The following is a 19,526-nucleotide window of genomic DNA, read 5'->3' as shown; positions in this document are numbered from 1 at the left end:
GACAGTACAGTGATCGAACCCTGGACATCAGCACCATGCTCTAACTAACTGAGCTAACCAGCCAACCCCTAGATTGAATATGTTGAAGCCGTAGTTATAGACCAAATGAAAGATTTGTTAACTATACACATTTCTAGAATTTGTGGCCCATTTTTTTCCTTAAGTATTTTATTTCTGGCTTTTTTTTAGGGTTGAAGCAGCTGATGTAGTTTTTCCTAATGGGAAATCATATACCTTCCCAGTAAGTATTTAAGAAATGACTTGATGATGACAATACTACTACTAATGATGGCTATAGAGTGCCTGTGTTCTCCCTTTCTGACTGTCCATCCATCCATTCATCCACCTATATGATATGCACCAGGCACTATACTATATGCATTACATGGATTCAGTCCTCACAGTAATCCTGTGAGGTTGGGTGCTATTATTATGCCTTTTCCAAATGGAGATCCTGAGACCTTGAGATGTTAAATAGCTTGCTTATTACTGTTCAGTGGTAGAGCTAAGATTTAAGTTCAGGCAGTCTGACTTCAGCTGTCCACACTACATTATAACATTGTATGACCATAATAACTGTGATTTATTTTCTTAGTAACTAGTTAACTCAGTAGGTTATAGTCTCACCTTTTTTACAATTACTCAGCCCTCCAAACCTAATTATTGTGTTCATACTCGAATTAACAGTTGCTGAAGGCCATCACTGTAACTGAGAAACAATTCCAAATGTATTAATAAGACTAATTTAATAGTAAGCATATTTATTGTCAGGACATGGGATCTTGATGAAAAATCTAAACCAGTATTATTCTTAAGTTACTGGGCTTCCCCCCGCCCCATCACGTATGACTTGATATAAAGATGGCCATTCTCAAAACATGATAGTATCACAATCTTCTAGTTGTGTTTCTGATTTAGTGAGAACATTGTTTGATGAACTAATTTTTCCTTTGTTTTTTTTTTTCAATATTCCCCTGTTATTTATGAAGTGAATCAAAGCCTAAAATAGTTTCTACTATTTAAATAACTTTTAAAGTAGACAAACTTGCCAAGATCAAAACCTCCCCCTTCCTGAAAACATTAGAGTTTAGTATTATATTTTATAAAGTTAAAATAGGTGTGTAATTGTAGAAAGCATGACTGAAATTATATGAGTAGTATCAGTTTTTTTAATTGATTTGTATTTTAGGAGTTGTTATCAGTTAACTTTTGTTGTGTAACAAACTTCCCCAAGCCTTAGTGGCTTAAAACAACAACTATTCATTTATCTGATGATTCTCTTGTTCAATTGGGTAGTCCTCCTGATTTGAGCTTGTTTAGCTAATCTGCTGCTGGGTTTGTTCATATGTGTAGTCAGCTGGCTGAATGATCTGGGACGGCTTCATTTACATGTCTGCTTATTGGCATTGTAGTCAACAGGTCAAGTATCCCTCATCATCCAGCAGGCTAGCTTGGGCTTTTTTCCACAGGAGTGGTTGGTTGCAGGGTTTCCAGTAGCAAGAGAGCAAGCCCAGTGCTCAAGTGCTTTGTATGCATGGTATCCTGTTGGCCAAACCCAGTCACTTGGCTAGATTTGGGGGAGAAATAGATGCCAGCTCCTGGTGGGAGGATCTACAGTGTCACATTGTAAGGCCATGAATGCTGAGGGGGAGGGGTTTGTGGCCTTTTTTTTTTTTTTTTTTACAGTTTACAAAGGTAGTAGTTAGGATTTGCCAGAGATAGCTTTTTAGTTTGTTTTAAAATAATGTCTGATTTGTGAAAAGTTTCTTTTTAATATGAAGAATTGTCAAGTGTTAATAAAAGTGAATATGTACTTTTGGGAAGAAAAGGAGAGCTATATTTTAAATTTGGTTCACTTTTCTCCTCGTGCATCTTCTTAAAATCATTTATTTGTATTATAGAGCAATTTCATAAATTTGAAATGGTGGGCTTTCTGAAAAGGAGTGCTACACAGGTATTTTGACATTTGTTAATTTATTTCCTCCTAAACTTAGATTAGAACAGCTCTTCTCAGATTGTCCTCCCAGAAGGGAAGGATACTCTAGAAGAAACTGATTTTTCTCACATGAAATAGCATATAAATAGCATATTTTCCCACTTTGAAAATTCTTTTCTATTCTTTTGTTATTTGATGTAAAAGAATAAAACTTTCGAATAAGAGAAGTAGAGGAAATAAGTGGTAGGTAGTGAGAGAGACTAATGGTTAATGGTGTGAGCTCTGGAATTAGGCTGTTGTTTATTAATTCACTAATTTGTTCATTAGTTATTACACGAATGCAGGCATTTCCTCATTAAGTATATACTGAATGCTTGCTATCTGTTAAGCATTTTTCTAAGCTCTGAGAATATAGCAACATTCGGGCTCAGCAGCTTTCCATTGTTGTGACCTAGGACTATTTATCCATCTAAAACTCAAATTCCTTATCTGTAAAATGAGAATACTAATAGTATTTTTTGTGAGGATTAAGTAAGTTTATTTTAAAAGTGCATCTTGTTTAACACATAGTAATTGCTCTGTAAAGGTTTGTCGTTCTATTGCAATCATTAGCATCTAGGCCAGTGCCTCCCAAACTCTACTGTGCATTCACATCACCTGGGGATCCTGATAACCTGCAGATAGAGCTTCAGTAGATCTGGTGTCACTGCCGCCAGATGTAAAGTCCTAAAGTCTGCCCTTCTCATAAGCACTCAGGTGATGCTGATGCTGATGCTTCTGCTCTGAGGACTGTATTTTGAGTAGCAAGGCTCTAGCTCATTACCCTTACTTGAATCAAAACAGGTTTTTAAATTTATGGCCTTTTTGCTAGTGGCAGTTATACTTTTGAGAGTAATTTAGTGATCAGGAATATTCATAAGTATGTTTGCAGAGGTGTGAAAAGCCTGGATTTTATGTGTGTTTTTTCTTGCCTAATGTGGTAGAGTTATCTACCATTTGAAAGTAAATACCAGTTCATGAGATACTCCCACCTCTACTGTGTCCTGGAGCAGTTTGATAGCCAAGACTTGGGGCATCACTGCATTTCCCCACCTGGGAAATGGTATGAAAGGAATATCTTCATAACACTCTTAGATTTAGTGGGATGGGTAGCACATTGTGACAATGACCTATTCTTTATTGGTCAAACACACCTGCTTGCATGAGACTGAAAATCCTTAGCAGGATTTAGAGACATCTTAGGAATGATATAACACAGCATTGTTTTACTGTAAGGAATGGAGATTGACCATCTAAAAGAGAAAAATGTTTGGCATTTTATATTATTTCCAAGAAGTCCATATTGTCTAGCAAGTAAAATGTTCATAATTGAATCTAATGTAGCAAATTTGTTCGTCTATAAAAATGTTTTGAAACATCAATTTTATTTTCAATTTGTGCCATTAATGACAATTTCTTGGGAGGATAGTAAAACTGTAACAACAACTAATTGAATTAGAAAGAGTCTGAAGCTTTATCTGATGGGGAACGATTTAAGCTTTTCAAACTCTTTTTCTCTTTAAGGAACTGGCTTACCGAAAGGAGATGGTGAGAGCTGATCTAATTAACAAAAAAGTTGGAATCAGGTATGCTGTAAAAACTTCATTTATTTATTTACTGTTGGAGAAAATTCAAGAATGAAGTACACACAAGACTATTTGTTTTCCTGAAAGAATGCTAAGAGAGGGTTTTGCTATCCTTCAGAGTAAGTTAAGGAGTGATAGAGCATCAGGTAGGATGTCTGGTGCCTAATGGGTTTCAAAAAGAAAGGTTATTCTTTTCAGGTAGTAGCATATTTTAAAACAAAATGTAAACATGTTTTAAATAATCCAGTGAAGTTTATGTTTTGTATATTCCTATTTCAGAGAAACTCCAGAAAACCTTGCCAAGCTTCTGACCAGGATGTATTTAAAGTCAGAAGTCATAGGTGATGGGAATCAGATTGAGATTGAAATCCCTCCAACCAGAGCTGACATTATCCATGCATGTGATATTGTAGAAGATGCAGCTATTGCTTATGGATATAACAACATTCAGATGACTCTCCCGAAAACATACACCATAGCTAATCAAGTAAGATTGCACCCTTAAATAAACACTCCTTATTGTTAGAAACTGATTATTGAATGCCAGGAAGGCTTTGAGAAAAACAGAACATAGGAATTAAGCAGTATTTGGACATGCTGTGCTATGAGAGGTATTTGCTATGGAGAGGATACAAAACAGATGCCCAAGTGATTAGAGTAAGTTGAAAACCTGTGATGACTAGTTCCTTGAAGAAAGACAGGTTTCAAGTTTGGCACCCTTGTCAAATCTTTAACTGGGAGATTCATTTTCTCAGCTTGGGCCCCAAGGCAGAAGCTATGTGTGGTAGAGGTGGAAGTTGCGGGGGCTGTACAACTGTGTAGGAGTAGAGGTTGAGTGAGACAGTGGGGAGGGGATGGTTGGAGCTGGGGGAAAGGTGGTATTAGCATTATGTTAGTAAGGGGTAGAAGGGTGATTTCCTGTTAAGGACATGTTCTGTATAAATCTTTTTTTAAGAAAAAAAAAAAAGTAAACTTTATTGAGATGAAATAAAGTGAATACTTTTTTCCCCGTCAGTTTCCTCTTAATAAGCTCACTGAACTTCTCAGACATGACCTGGCAGCTGCTGGATTCACTGAAGCACTTACCTTTGCTCTGGTATGTCTTACATGCTTTTTCTGCTCAGCTGATTGTTTACTTTGAATCTCTGAGTTATTTCTTCTATGATTCCTTATATTGATTTATAAAATCTAGATTGCTAAAATTTCCAGATTCTTTGTTACTTGGGATTGTACAATTTTGGGTTTCATATAAATGTTGAGGGTTCACAAAGAATTTCATAACCAAACTTATTAAGTTAGAATATTTGGTCTTAATTTGGTCATGGGTGTGCCCCCTAGATGCGGCCCTGTTTAAGGGCTTATGAACTGTTCCACATTAAACTTATTTCTTTGTCTTTGAACATGGTCGCAAACATTTGCTTTGAGTTGAAAAGCTGACATAAAAGGCCTAAATCAGGAAATGAATTTTATTACAAAATCAGAAGGAAATCTCCCTCCTCGACTAGATTGACCATTTGAAAGAATAAAATGTGTATGTAATTTGTAGGTCTTTTTTAAAAATCTTCTGGGGCATTTCTGTGGTGCCTACAGTATAGTTCTTGAGTGTTCAAGTGAGCTTCAGTTTAACAATCTATGGGGGGAAGAAAAGCTACTTCTTTTTCTTCCCTCCCCAACTCAACCCTCATCCTGAAATTCTCAGTCTTTTAGGACCTTTTAAGGGACCTTACAGATCTAGTTCAACACTTCCATTTTTCTGATTCAGCAGTCATTCACTTAACAAGGTTTGTTGAGCATCAGTTGTATGCCAGGCACTGTACTCATGAGGAAGCCCAAGGCTGAATGAGAGAGGATAAGTACTTAAGTTTTACACAGACAGCAGGAGAACCGTGACTAGAATCCTGGCCTTTGGACTCGTAGAACAGTGCTTTTCCATTGTCACATACTGTGTACACTAGGTTTGTAGTACCATTTCATTCATATATATATATATACATGGACATTTACAGTCATGAGCATCCATGGTTTCATGTAAAATGAAGTCCAAAAAATAACATTAAGAAATGTATTTTTATTTTTTTCAATATGTAAGTGGCATAGGAATACATTTTCATTTTAAAGGATTCAAACTTTACAGAACCATGTAGAGTAAGCCATGACAGTTCCCTTTTCCACTTCTAATTTTACTTTCCTCCTCAGAAACAATTGTTGAAACTTATGCATGTATTTTTCTCTGCTCTGTTATATTAGTAGTGCATTTTGATTTTGTAACTTTGTGGCCCTGTGCATCTTTGGAGGAGTACATAGGCTGACTCCTGACTAGTGGCTGCTCTGCAGGGAGTGTTTGTCTTGTGCCAAGGGCTTTATGCATATGCTTCCTTCCATTCCCCCACTGCATAGCTTTGTGAAGTAGATGTTCCTATTTTCCACAGCAGTTAATTTTAGTAACTTGTCCTACTCCGCATAGCCAATCAGCAGTGGACCAGGGATTCCAGCCCAGGATTATCTGCATCCAAAGCCTGTGACTGAACGGTCGGTCACACTAGGAATGTTAGAAACAGTCTGTTCAGCTGTCCAAAGTCACTTTAACATATTCATTGTTTATCAATGGTGTGTAAAGGAGTGAAGTGCTAGAAAGTTTCAGATTTATAATAACAGTTTTCCTGCAGGGATTTCAACATGAAAGGTATTTATAAAGTTATACACTTTATAAGCTATATAAGCGCACCTAAACATTACTGAGCAAAGATGGTCTATATTGTTACATCCAGTTTTGCACAAGAGTAACAGCCTTTCTTTTTTCAAACCTTGTCTTGACCTCCCAAGTATAAGTAATTCACGTCTCATCTTTATGGTTTTGCTGTATCTGCATATAGTTGTAATGTTTTCTTTTAAATTGGCTCACTTTTATAACCACCTCCTTCAGCCTTGTTGTAAGAATAATATCCATAAAATTTATGGGCTTTATTTACTTGTTATAATTTTTCTAACACATTAAAATAAACACATAAACATTAACATTTTAAAAATATTCCTTCCTGTGTAGTAGCCATTGCTACTTTGGGATAGCTTCTTATCACTATCCCTTATGGTCCCTCGTCATGATAAAGTGCAAGGCCACTCAGATACTTTGCTGCATTGCCATGTGTCTGTGGAGCCTTTTTCTTTTATACAGATAGTACTAGTTCTGTTTGAGAGTGGACTGCATCACGTAAATTACATTTTCAAGTAATTGATCACATTATATCTAAATCTGGTCCTCCATGCTGGGGGAAAATGCTTATTTCCAGTGTGCCTGTTCCATTCTCACCTCTGCAGCCAGAGCAGGTGAGGGAGCTCTGTTTGGATGTGGTTTCCGGCTCTTTCCTAAGACAGCATAGCAAGAATTGCTTGAACTGGCACTGGCATAAAATAATTTTTTTTACCATTTCAGTTATTCTACACCACTCCTTTTTTCTAAGTGAAATACAGAGCAACTAATCCTTGAAGACCATTTTATAGAACAGTACATTGAACAGTAATGTCTAACATTGTAATGGAATCTGCTGATACATCATTATTCATGTTAAATTTTAAATTCTTTTTCAAAGAATTAGCATTAACATATGTAATAATTATTTATCCTTAGTAACCATTTGTTAATTATGATTATTGCTGATACTTTTTGAGTACTTTGTGTCAGGCACTGTACTTGCCTTATCTCATTATCTCATTTATTATTACACTTGATGTATTTAATAGTTAGTGACTTTTATTTTCATAACTTCTGCCTAAAAATCCTGATTTTTAAAGGTGACAGCATCTTTCCTTCTCTTGGTGAGTATTTATTTGTTATTAGGAGCTTCATCAAACATGTACACAGAAGTTAAATGATAGAGTAAAAAGAACATTGGGCAGAGTGCAGGTCACTTGAATTCTGCCCTCAGTCCTACCATTTTGCCACAACTCAGTACGGATTTAGCAAGGGTTACAATGGTAGGCAAAACAGAAAGCTGTGGGAATATCAAGGAGTGAGAGAGAATTTCTGACTGAAGTCATTGATAATATTTTTTATCAAAGAGGTGGAAGAGAGCTCATTTAAGTAGAGCCTCGAGGAATGGCAGCATGTGGGACTAGGAGGGCATTTTAGGTGAAGTCAGGGAAAAGTGTAACGGTTAGAGAATGGGTAGAAGATTAAAATGGAAAGATAAATGGGAGGCTAGCTTAGGAAGTGCCCAAGTACAGGTAATATACCATCTCCACATGAAAAATTTACTTTAGCTTCATATCATGGCTAGTATTCATCATAAGAGAACTATTAATGTTAAATTGCATCTGCTGTAGCCCTGAAATTGATGTATGATTATTCTTAGCTTATTCGTTTTGTTTGGGTTTTTTTTTCTTACGGCTGGCCAGTACAGGGATCAAACCCAGGAACTTGGTGTTATCAGTACCCTGAGCTTATTCTTAACTTACTGATCTATGTAGAGAATATACATTGCTATTAGGCCATCAAAAGTTGACCTAAAGTATTAAATACTTTTTATATTAAATTTAGTCATTGCTTTTCCATAGTGATATACTTTGTATGTCCTTCTTAGTGCTCCAAAGAAGATATTGCTGATAAACTTGGTTTGGATATCTCTGCAACAAAGGCAGTCCACATAAGTAATCCTAAAACAGCTGAATTCCAGGTAAGAATTTTAAGTGGGTAAGAATTTGAGTAAAAACTAAGAGACAGTACATAAGTTAGGAAAAGTCTCTTCGTTATTATGTCTCAGATGGTGAAATCTGAGAGCTTTTTTATAATCTCTTCTTGCCTAAGTTTATAGTTGGGTCTTACATGCTTTTCTGACAAGCATTCTTACAACTTTTTTCTATAATTTTTTCTTGATTAACTTTATAGTTGGTTCTTATTTGCTTTGTGCCATCTGGCTCAGTCTCTTTTGTCTGAATCTTCCATTTCATAGTAGACTTTTTAATACTGTTTTCAGGTTTCATCTCTTTTCCATTCATTTGTTGAAATTAGTCATTTCATTAGTTCCTAACTGTGCTGCCTGTGTCTTTCATTGTACTAGTCTGTTTATTGGCAGTTTCATGTAGAGTTTAGAAATACTTAAATGAAAATGACACTACTTTAATAATTCTGTTAAATGATTTATGTTATAGATTCGGGTATTAACTATAAAAAGGGCATTTCAAGGTTATAGTATCTTTGCTTATTAATAACTTTAAATAGTCCCATCTGTTTTATACTAATAAGCTCTTGTTCTATTTTTCCTGCATATGCAATTCTATGTGTTTTTAACCCCACTTTAGAGAAAATCATGTCTTCTAGAATCAAGGGAAATCTTAGAACTGGAAGGATGTGTTTCTAAGAAAGTTAATACTATAATGTTTGAACTCTCTGATTTGAGGTGGTTTCTTTGGACTATGTTTTTTCCCTTCTATAAAAGTAGGGGGCTGAATTAGTTCTAAAATAATTCTAAAAGTTCTAAAAATGTTTAACCTAAATTTAAAAATTCTAAATTTTATCTATAGAACCTACCTAATAATGTGGTAGATTAGAGCTAGACTAAAGAACTAATTGATAATAATATTGCTATGGGTCAGATGTGTCCCCTAAAAGTTCATGTGTTGGAAACTTGATCCCCACTGTCATAGCATTAAGAGGTAGGGGAATCCTATTTGAAAGGTGAGGCCTCTGAGAGGTGATTAGATCATGACGACTGTACCCTTCTGAATGGACTAATGAATTATCATGGGTGTGGACTGGTGGCTTTATCAGGAGCACATAAAAGAGCTCTTGCCATTCTCACCATGTGATGCTCTGTGTTGTCATGGGGCCCTGTATAGAGTTCCCACCCAGAAAAAGGCCCTCATCAGATCCTGCCTATGGACCATGAACTGTAATAGCCTCTAAAACTGTGAGAAATAATTTAATTTCTTTATAAATTACCCAATTGCAGGTATTCTGTCATAAGCAACAGAAATGAATTAATACAAATATGCATCAAGTACATGAATTCTTTATATTTAGTGTCAGAACTTGGAAGAATCCTTATACAAGATACTGGTTTGGAAAGATTGTGATAATGAATTGTCATATTTTGTTTTCTGAGGTTTTGCTTCTCTAGTGCTTTTAAAGATGCTCATGGTGTTCTTTTTAATCAAAGATACTCAAATTCATTTGCATAGAGTGATTTTTCAGTAAATCTTAATGGATTTTTATTTGTTTATTCCAAATTTACCTTTTTTCCCCCCTAGTTTCATTTATTGAAGCTTGATAGATTTCTTAAGATGTGATAATTGTTCTGTCTTTCAGGGTTTACATCCTGTCTTATCTATTTTATATAAATGGAAGGAAAACAAATCAGAAACAGATATTAAACATCACTATAAATAGCTGTGGCTTAGCACACTTAAGGATCAATATTTCTGCATAAAATATGTTAGAGATAAAGGAGAGTATCCACTTTTAGACTTGACAGATTCTATGTTACTAGTAGATATGTCCTGCCATTACTAATGTGGCTCACAGGTATATATTTATGGTTAAATTAAATGTAAATTTGTTCATGGACTTGTAACTCAGTTTATTGTTTAAGCCCATTCTTTCCCCTGCATAATTCCTAACTTTGGGTCCTTTTCTCATTGTAGATACGTTAGAGAGTAGATGAGATAAGAAAAATATTATTTAGCTAAAATAGTAAAATTGTATTATAATTATTGTAAACAAAGTAACGGAATATTATCACATCTTCCCCTCAAATTAACAGTAATATTTCTGAATATCTTCAAATATGTAGTCGTCGTTTGTTTTCCCAATTGTCTAGATTTATTTTTTTATAGTTTGAGTTGGGGTTCAAATGAGGTTCATACATCAAAGTTGATTGATGTGCTTCTTAAATCTTTTAATCTACAAGTTGCCCATCCATGCGCCTCTCTCTCTCTCTCTCTCTCTCTCTCTTTTTCAGTTGGTTTATTGAAGAAAGCAGGTCACTTGTTCTATAGAATTCCCACATTTAGGATTTTCCTGAATACATTGCAATGGTCACCTATTTTTCCATTAAACTGGTAGTTAGATCTAGAAGCTTGATCAGATTCAGGTTTAATTTTTTGCACTGCTATAAGGTTTTTAAATAAGCAAATAAGGCTTATCTTTATAAATTGGAAAAATTAAGAAATGTTTTCTATAAAAGTAGCTTATTTATATTCCAGTAAGTTAAACTTCCTTTTAACTTTTAACATTGTTTTGTTTCTGAGAATGGTTTGGGCACTTTCCCTCCAAATGGGAAAGTGAACAGTATGTAAGAAAGCACCAAGTTGAAGGTTAATAGCAACTTTCTGATAGAGTGAATGTGATAGGAAAGATATATATTTTTTCCTTCAGCACACAGTCTAGCAAGTTCTTTTAGGGGCTTACAGGTACTTGTGCAGGATCTAAAAGGGCTGCTGTTTTAGCTAGAGTGGTCAAGGCAAACCTCTGTAGGAGAGGACATTTGAGCAGACACATGAAGGAAGTAAGATAGCCACATGTGAATCTAGAGAAAGAATGCACAAGGCAGAGCAAGTGTGAAGGCCCCAGCATCTAACATGGCTGGAGGGGGAGCAGCAGGGGTTGAGGTTAGAGAGGGAGCCATGGCCAGATAATAGAGGGCCCCATGTAAGGCATGGATTTTATTCAAAATTTGATGGAAACCCGTTGGAGATTTCTGAGCAGGGCAATTACATGATCTGACTTAGGTCTAAAGGACCACTCTGTATGGACAATAGACCATAAGGTGGCAAGAGTGGAAGCATAGAAGCCAGATCTTGCAATTGTCTGGGCAAAAGATAACGGTGCTTGGAGTGTGATTGCAGAACACAGACTTTCGGATATACCACTGCTCATAAAACCCTTCCGGTACCATGATGTGTTGGAAACTAACACATCTCATAGATGTGAGAAATTTATTTCACAGACAAAAGCAGGGAAGTTTTGCTTTTTCAAGAGCTGGAATGTGCATTTCTTATGTTAGGAAGAATGAAATAACTGTACGTATTTTACTATTTGCTTTAATTAATGAAAAGCTGAGGATTATAGTCATAGCCTGCCCATAGCAGCTGTATAACTTTTTAGTGCCTATGTGTTTGTGTTCCGTTTTTCTCATGGTCCTAGTATTTTAATTGCATTTACATTTTCCCTGGTCCTGGTTTTTAAACTTCTGATTAACTCATATTTAATCCACTTAAATATTTCTATTTCTTGTAATGTGCTTCAATTATTTTGTGAAATGAGGCAAGATATGAAAATTTATGTATTCGAAATCTTGAAAGCCAACTTTAATTTTAAAAATGATAATGAATAAATAACCAATCTTTAGATAAGAGCAATCATATTTGTTATAATATTTGTTCCTCACTTATTTTTTAATCATTTATGAATCTTCATTTCATAAACTTGGCAGCTAGAATATTTCTAGTTCTTTTTAGTTCAATTACAATGTCTCGGAACTGGAAATTTAAAATGATTTGGACATTTTAGGCATTGCATTTTCCAGAAGTGTCTTCCTGTGAAGCCGTGGAGTCTTTTGGCTTAGTCTTTAAAGACCAAGTGTGTGTTGTCTGGTTCCTATTTGGTCAGTGCAATTTCATGTCTTTTCCTGTAGGTGGCACGCACAACCCTTCTTCCTGGTCTCCTAAAGACCTTAGCAGCAAATCGGAAGATGCCCCTTCCTCTGAAACTGTTTGAAATTTCTGACATTGTAATAAAAGATTCTAGCAGAGGTAAGAATGACTCACCTTTGATTTGTATACTTAAAGCATTTTTTATTATGTAAATTTCAATTACATATATAGAGAAAATGTAAATCTAGATATTGTATCATTTCATCAGCACTTTAGTAACCCATCATCATCACACTTTATTATCATCAAATATCTACTTAATGTTTAAATTTTCCCAGTTGTTTCATAAGTTTACTTTTTATGATTGAGTTATTTGAATCAGAATCCAAGTAAGGTCCAGATATTTGGTTGCTATGTCTCTCATTTCTTCTAATGGAAAACACATTATAACTAATAATTTAATAATATTTTTGAAGAGCCCTCTTAAAACCCCAACTTGAAAAGCACTATGGAACGTTTTTTTTTCTTATATCATGTGATTTTTATGCGTATCATTTTAACGTACTTGATATCTTCTCGTTCTGGTTTAGCAGTGACTGTTCACCATCACTGTTGTACTGATGATTGTGAATGTGTTTTACCAGTTTTTGTCCCTTTTGAGTATGGTCTGGACTTGTTAGTACAGCAGGTTGCTTGGTCCAACACTTGGAATGTGGTGGTTATTTAATAAATACGTATATTTAGTAAGTACCTAAACCTGATTGCCAAGGAAGTCTGTCTCATTCAAACTCTGTGTCTCCAGTCTCAGATATAAGTCCAGCTGGTTGTTTCGACCTGTATGTGTGGTAATCCCTTGGTGAGCAGTGCCTCATCTGACTCAATTGCTGTCAGTGTTCGCTTGATTCCCTGGATCTAGCAGATCAAGTCCGAGCAGTGTTTATTCAGTGATTCTTACTCCAGACTCTACAGAATTCAGAGTGTGTTCTTTTGAATCAGTTAGCAGAAGCAATGACTTTTCCTCAATTTATCCTGAAGAGGATAATAGGCATCACTCTTAATTACCAAAAGCAAACGCTGTGGATCGACCTGTCTTAGGAAATAGATATTGTAGAGGTATAACCACTGTGATTGTCATATGTGGACTGTCCATAGCAAACATTTCAGCCGAGGCTGGATTCCATCTGTTCGCTAGTATTGTCCCATTTAACATATTGGAAAATTAAGATAGAAAATAATTTACAATTGGACTTGGAGCTAGGACCAGAATTTAGGTCTCAGTGTACATAAAGTTCATTTTTAATATCAGTCTATGTAAAATTTTCTTTGGGAGGTAAATCTGTAGTAGAAACCAGAAAACATTTTTAGTGCCAGCTGCAAATAGTTTTGAGGGTTCTTATGCCTCAAATCCTCCATTGGTAAAGGTAGCTGAGAATGTGTTATAATTCCAATGTCAAATTTCTTTGTTAACTTTGACTTGTTTCCTTTCATCTTAGTTCTCTGAGTTTTATATTGTTTTGTTCCTGGGTGATCTGTTCATATTTATAAATATAGGATTAGGTTAGTTATACTTGGTTTCCTTTGTAATACTGTTTCAGCAATAGGCCTCTTTTCTAATTGCCAGGGCTTCCTAAGAGCTCTGTAGGGCATGCTCATAGCAGGCAGCTCAGTCTGGAGGGTGAGGATGAGGAGCAAGCTGGGGTCCCACAGTTGCCTCAAGTAAAGTTTTGCTGTGGGCATGGAGCACTTTACTGTATTACAATCCTGGGCAGAGGTACATTTGCTGTTTTTTAATCTGTGTTTGTTGGAAAGGCCCATATATGGACCCTATTCTGCTTCTCATTCTGGCCTCACGGCCTGTGCTTGGAGATAACTCCCCTATTGAGAGTTGGTTTTTTTGTTTGTTTGTTTGTTTGTTTTGAGAGAGAGAGTTGTTCTTAAGTGCTAGTGCTATGGGCCATCTTTTAACAAATCACCCAGGTGATTACCCCAGCAACCTAGTCCATATACTTAACTTAAAGATTTGCATTTCTGCTGCACTTTGTTTCATCAGAAGGAATAATTCTCATCTCTGTAGATAACCTTTTTTATACCTGTTTTTAGTTGTAATTATTCTGTTCTCTTTCCCCATTGATTCATTTCCATCTGATACTACTTTTGCCTGTTGTCTTATACTATTATGATTTATTCTTTTTCTTTAAAATTTTCTGTCCTATCAATGGGATTTGAGAAATGAAGGCAGGTAAATGTACTTGGTAAATCTACCATCTTGAAAACATAGGTTTGCTTTAGTTTATTTGGAGTACGTGTTTTGTTTAGGTAGGCCTGGATTTTATTTCATAACAAAAGAAGCTTTTCTGATGGAGTATTCTAAATATGTACATGTGGATTCCTTGCGTGTCATCTGGTATACATAGAGGCCTATATAGGAGAGGCAGCACAGCACCACAATTCTGTAGAGAGACTGCAGCTAGAGTGCTTGGGTTTGAGTCATGCTTCTGCCATTTACCAGCTGCTTAATTTTGGACAGTTGATTTAATCTCTCCATGGCTCAGTTTTCTCATCAGTCCAATGGGGATAATGATAGCACTTATTTCATTAGATTTGTTTTAAGGATTAAGTGGAATTGCATTTTGAAAAGTTGCAGCCAAGTAATAAGCACTGTTAGGTGTTCGCTTTTATTGTTAGGTTATTAGCAGTCCCTAACACCAGATACCTAGCATCCTGGTATGTGGGAATTTTCTACCAGAATGACTTGAAAGCTTTAGCTGGCCATTAAAGGGTTAATGTTGCCTTGCTAAGGCGCTTGGGGCCAATTTTTATCCTAACCTTTGACTTAATTGATTTTTCTTATGTTGTGCCCTATTTTTTTTAGGATAAGAAAACCAAAACGTACTGATGTGGGAATTTACTTAAGAAAACAGGAATGTTGCTTTTTTGAGTAATTCATCACTTCTTTTCAATGAATGGACATGTGTGTTTTTACTGTCTCTCAAACCAGTAACCATTTCTGTGTTGGATTAACATTAGCTATTTGCTCCTAAAGAATGAAGCTTTTTTGAAGGAAAAGGGTCTAAACTATCAAAAGTGAAAGGATAGAGGAATTTTTCGTTAATATGAAAATTTCCCAAATTTTCATTAGTGCAAGCAGTTTCCAAACTGCTGGTTCAAAGGGTTGGGATGCTCGGTGAGAATGGATCAGCCAGTCTCATTCAGCACATTGGTAGGAAAGTATCTCCTAGTTCCTTTTTTTTGCTAGGGACTGCTTGGCATATAAGATATAGAGCTACCAGTCTTGAGGGAGACAGTCCTGTTAGCAGATTCTTACAGATTATATTAAGAGAGAATGTACAAGGTGCCCTGGTAGCGCAGAGAAGGGATGGCAACTGCCATTAACTTGCTTTGTAATGTTAAGGAAAAACCCAACACTCCCAGCTTCATATCAGTTGTGGGTGGGCAAGCATATCTTCCAAAATGGAAATGAAAATGAAATCTATAATAGATTTCAGTATGACTCCTACAAATTTTTTCTGACCTGTATTCATGAAAGACTATTAGCCTGTTTTTCACAGTTGACCTGATGGGACAGTTTGTTATGCTAATGTGGACTTTTTAACTGACCATCCATGTTGTGCGAGGCTGTCAGTCTGCCAGTTTAGAGACTAAGTCAGGCGTACTTCTCAAGTATTAAGACTTGCACCCTAAATCAGACATATTCAGGTTCCTTGAGGCTGAGCCAACCAGTGCATTTATTGAATCTCAAGATCCAAAGCTGCTGTAACATTTTTAAAAATTAGTCATGACTCAAGGTACTAAGCTGATTTATCCCTTTTGTTGGGCAGAGTGGCATGTGTTATTGGACCGAGAAGTTGAATGCAAACTCTGCCTGCCGTAGGGTAAATTTTTTAGCTTTCTAACAGGGAAGTCAGCAGAGGCAGCACTGAAGCTGCCTTATCAGGCTGCTGGGTAAGTTATTGGTTGGTTTCAGTCATTAATACTTTTGTTTTTTCTGTTCAATGTCAAGAATAGCTAAACTATAAACAAAATAATAAAAAATATTGCTTCAGGGGAATTCTTAATCTTTACTCCCAGAAAAGCAAGTATATTTTGCGAAGTCCAAAATTCCAGTGTTTTCTTAAATGTAGATTGAATTCTGCAATCACAGTTTATTCCTTGATGGTCACTGAAGCTGCCAGTAAGCCTAGAATCTCACAGAAATGGCAGGAGAAAACACATCACTGGATTGAGTGACTTTAAGTTTAAAAAAGGACAAGAGCCTAAGAAAGAATAGTTTGGCTTTATAAAGTACATAGCGTAATTTAGATTTAGCAGGATACAATCGTCTAGTTGTCAGCCTGATATATCTGTCTGTGGAGAATGTTAATAATCAAATTGCCATGCACTTTGGTTTCAATTAATAGAGTTAAAAAATTCTGGATTTCAACAATTATTATAGTAGATGGAATTGGTTAAAGGCCCTTGACCACTCAGAGGGCACCAGTTAACCTCACTTACTTCATGAAGCACACTTACTCCAAGCCTTTACTTCTTCCTTAGACTATTCATACTTTCTCCAAATTATTGTTGCAGTCCTGGTTCAAGCTGTATTTCCTCTGTCCCCCAAATCACTGCCTAAACAGTGTCTAAAATTTCAGATTACAATGATCTACTTCTCCTTACCCTGCCTAGTTTGGATGTGAAAATCCAGATTTTTTTTTAACTTTAATTGCAATATTTATTTAAGATTTTTGTTCCTTTTTCCTCCCTTGACCACTATGGCTGCCAGTAAGGACATAACTAATTCATTATTCTTTTATGATTCGGTTTGTTCTTTTAATTTGAAGTTGTTTTATACCATTATAAGTATGTCATTAGTTCATGTATCTGTCATATATTTAGTAAACTACTAAAATGCAGGGGCCAGTTCTTTATAGTTTTTTTGTATAACTTTATGCTTAATAAAGAGCTCAGTAAAAGTGTTTTCATTATGGGCTTCTGAAATACTTCCGTTTGGAGAAATTGTTCATTAATTCTGGAGCTCTCAAGTAAAGGAAGATTATCTAGCATCAACATGTGGAATGTGGTTTTCTGAAGAGAGCTTATGTCATCAGTCTGGATTAATTTAATTTTACTATTTCATATTTTTGGCATGTAGAATTTCCAATTAATAATTCAAAAAATATGGATATAAGGAGCATTGACATTAACAATTTTTGAAGTAGCATCATTCGCATATGTGATGGCATCTTAACTGTGTAAATACATCATCTTTAATATAGAAAGTTATTTTAGTATGTATAGTTCCACATAGTTAAGGTTTGCTAATGTGAGTATAATGTGCTCTGTCATGCATTGAATAGTGTATTTTTTTAATAGATAAAAATCCATTCCAGGTTCATGTTAACTAAATAAAAGCCAACCCACAAGGATGTAACTTTTTTCTTCATGCATTGAGAAGGTCATAGATTTTTCCTCACATTTTTTTCTTAGCTTTCAGCATTATTTAAAAAAGAAAAATCTGTACTTTGGTGCTATAATATAGAAGCATTTTAAGGAAAATTGTGCTTAAGTTTTATTATGTTTGTATAATAAAATTGAAAATATATTTGTAATGTCTTTAATTACTCCATGCATCGATATTTTTAATTTAAGAATAATTCTATTCTTTTTCTATTTAAAAAACGAAATCCAACTTCTCCCTAATTCTGCTCTTGAAATTTGTCAGACCTTTTCTGTTCATGTGTAACCATGTTTTACATTTCTGCATATAGCCATAGATACCAATAAACACTTTAGTTTACACAAATGGAATTGTACTTTACCCATTCTTTTCTGCACCTTGTTTTTTCCTATGATCACATTCTATCCACCTCATTTCTTTTCTTTTTTTCTTTTTTGCAGCTGGCTGGTACAGGGAATGAACTTTATACTTAGGTGCTATCAGCACCATGCTCTAACCACCTGAGCTAACTGGCCGGGTCTCCCACTTTTTTTTAATGGCCATATAATATTTGATCATATGGATGCACTATAATTTATTTACCTGGACTGTTATGATGAGTATTTAGATTATTACCAGATTTTTGTTAAAATATGTCTGTTGCATTGAATATTCTGGTACAAATATGTATTTTTTAGAAATAGAGTTGGTCAGTTCATAAGTATACACATTTCAGTGTTTGATAACTTACCAAATTCTCTTCCAAAAAAGATTTTTTTACAAATTTAAAGTCCTACCCAAAGTAAAAAGGTTCCTGTTTCCCCAAATTATGTATGGTTTTTGAAGGTGCTGATGTCTTCACAGGATTTTTGTAGCTTTTGTGAATCATTTAGCCCTGCACTGAAATTCTTCAGGTGATAAGTAAAATTTGCAGTATAAGTTGAATCTTGTGGGTACCAGTATTAAATAAATTTATTTGATGAAATCGACTTAAAAATCAAGGTGATTTGTTTTATTTTCTGAGCTTGGCCAGACTGTTAATCTCAAGCTCTACAGTAGCCCCTAGTCTCCCTAAGTAGGCTTTCTCCCAGCATCTTTATTTGGGCTTGTAGGTGAATGTGTGAATAGGAATGGAAAGGTTCTCTTGAAGACTCTGCCCTTTTCCAGTCTGTGCCATATATGATAACATAACTGAAAACCCCTAATTTGCTTTTAATCATCAGTACTTTGGTGAATGAAGAACTACACCAAGCAAGAGCCTATTCTAAAAATTTGAGTTGTATGCAGTAGTCATCTACTAGTGGACATCATGTACCATTCCTTTTGCTTTTCTCATAGGAAGAAAATTATTTGACATGTTCTTTCAGCTTACAGAATTGTAGCTAGCCGCCCCTCCTTTGGGTGGTTTAAATCAGCCCTCTCGGTTTGGATCCTAAGATGGTGGTGGCTGCGGCGGTTGGCGCGGAGTAGATGAGGTGGAAAAGGCGCCCACTGGGCCTTAGGCAGCCGGGAAACTTGTGGACCTTCCTCTTGCCGTCTCTTAAGGGAAGACCTCTGCTGGTGGCCGGTCGTGGGGGCTGACCACCACTTTGCCCTTGGCAGGAGAGGCTGCCTCATATACAGCCAACAGCTTTAAAGTATGGAGCAGGAAAAGAACTGTTTCTTAGCTGCAAAAGCGAGTCCCTAAACAGGGAATATGGCGCTGGGGCTGCTGTTGACGCTGCCAGGATCCCGGAGGCCAGGGCCGTGCTGAAGGCGGCCAACTGCCCTATTCAGGATTCAAGGTTTCAGGCCGGCATAAAAGAAAATTCCTGGGAGCACCTGAGCCACGCCGTGGGACCGAGTGAGCAGCCCGAGGCAGCGGTGGCCGAGAACGGGGACAGTGACGACGCAGAGGCAGAGAGGGAGCCGCCCGACCCGGCACAGCCCTGTGAGTGACCCC

The 19,526-nt window shown here is 36.1% G+C and overlaps 1 protein-coding gene across 4 annotated transcripts in view; it reads left to right on the top strand.

The window, feature by feature from the left end:
• Nucleotides 1-19,526, top strand: part of FARSB (phenylalanyl-tRNA synthetase subunit beta) — a 96,532-nt gene that overhangs the window by 43,681 nt on the left and 33,325 nt on the right. For 3 of the 4 annotated variants that reach the window (XM_063088087.1, XM_063088070.1, XM_063088095.1), the window contains exons 10-15: nucleotides 190-241; nucleotides 3,500-3,561; nucleotides 3,841-4,048; nucleotides 4,577-4,657; nucleotides 8,139-8,231; nucleotides 12,189-12,306. In XM_063088087.1, the coding sequence (XP_062944157.1) occupies nucleotides 190-241; nucleotides 3,500-3,561; nucleotides 3,841-4,048; nucleotides 4,577-4,657; nucleotides 8,139-8,231; nucleotides 12,189-12,306 (614 nt within the window). Of the gene's footprint in view, nucleotides 1-189; nucleotides 242-3,499; nucleotides 3,562-3,840; nucleotides 4,049-4,576; nucleotides 4,658-8,138; nucleotides 8,232-12,188; nucleotides 12,307-18,045; nucleotides 18,222-19,526 lie in introns of those variants that run through there. The other variant, XM_063088080.1, reaches the window with a different exon arrangement.

Source organism: Cynocephalus volans, chromosome 1 (genome assembly GCF_027409185.1).
Source record: "Cynocephalus volans isolate mCynVol1 chromosome 1, mCynVol1.pri, whole genome shotgun sequence".
Classification (NCBI taxonomy): Eukaryota; Metazoa; Chordata; class Mammalia; order Dermoptera; family Cynocephalidae; genus Cynocephalus; species Cynocephalus volans.
This window is presented reverse-complemented; position numbering and strand designations above follow the sequence as displayed.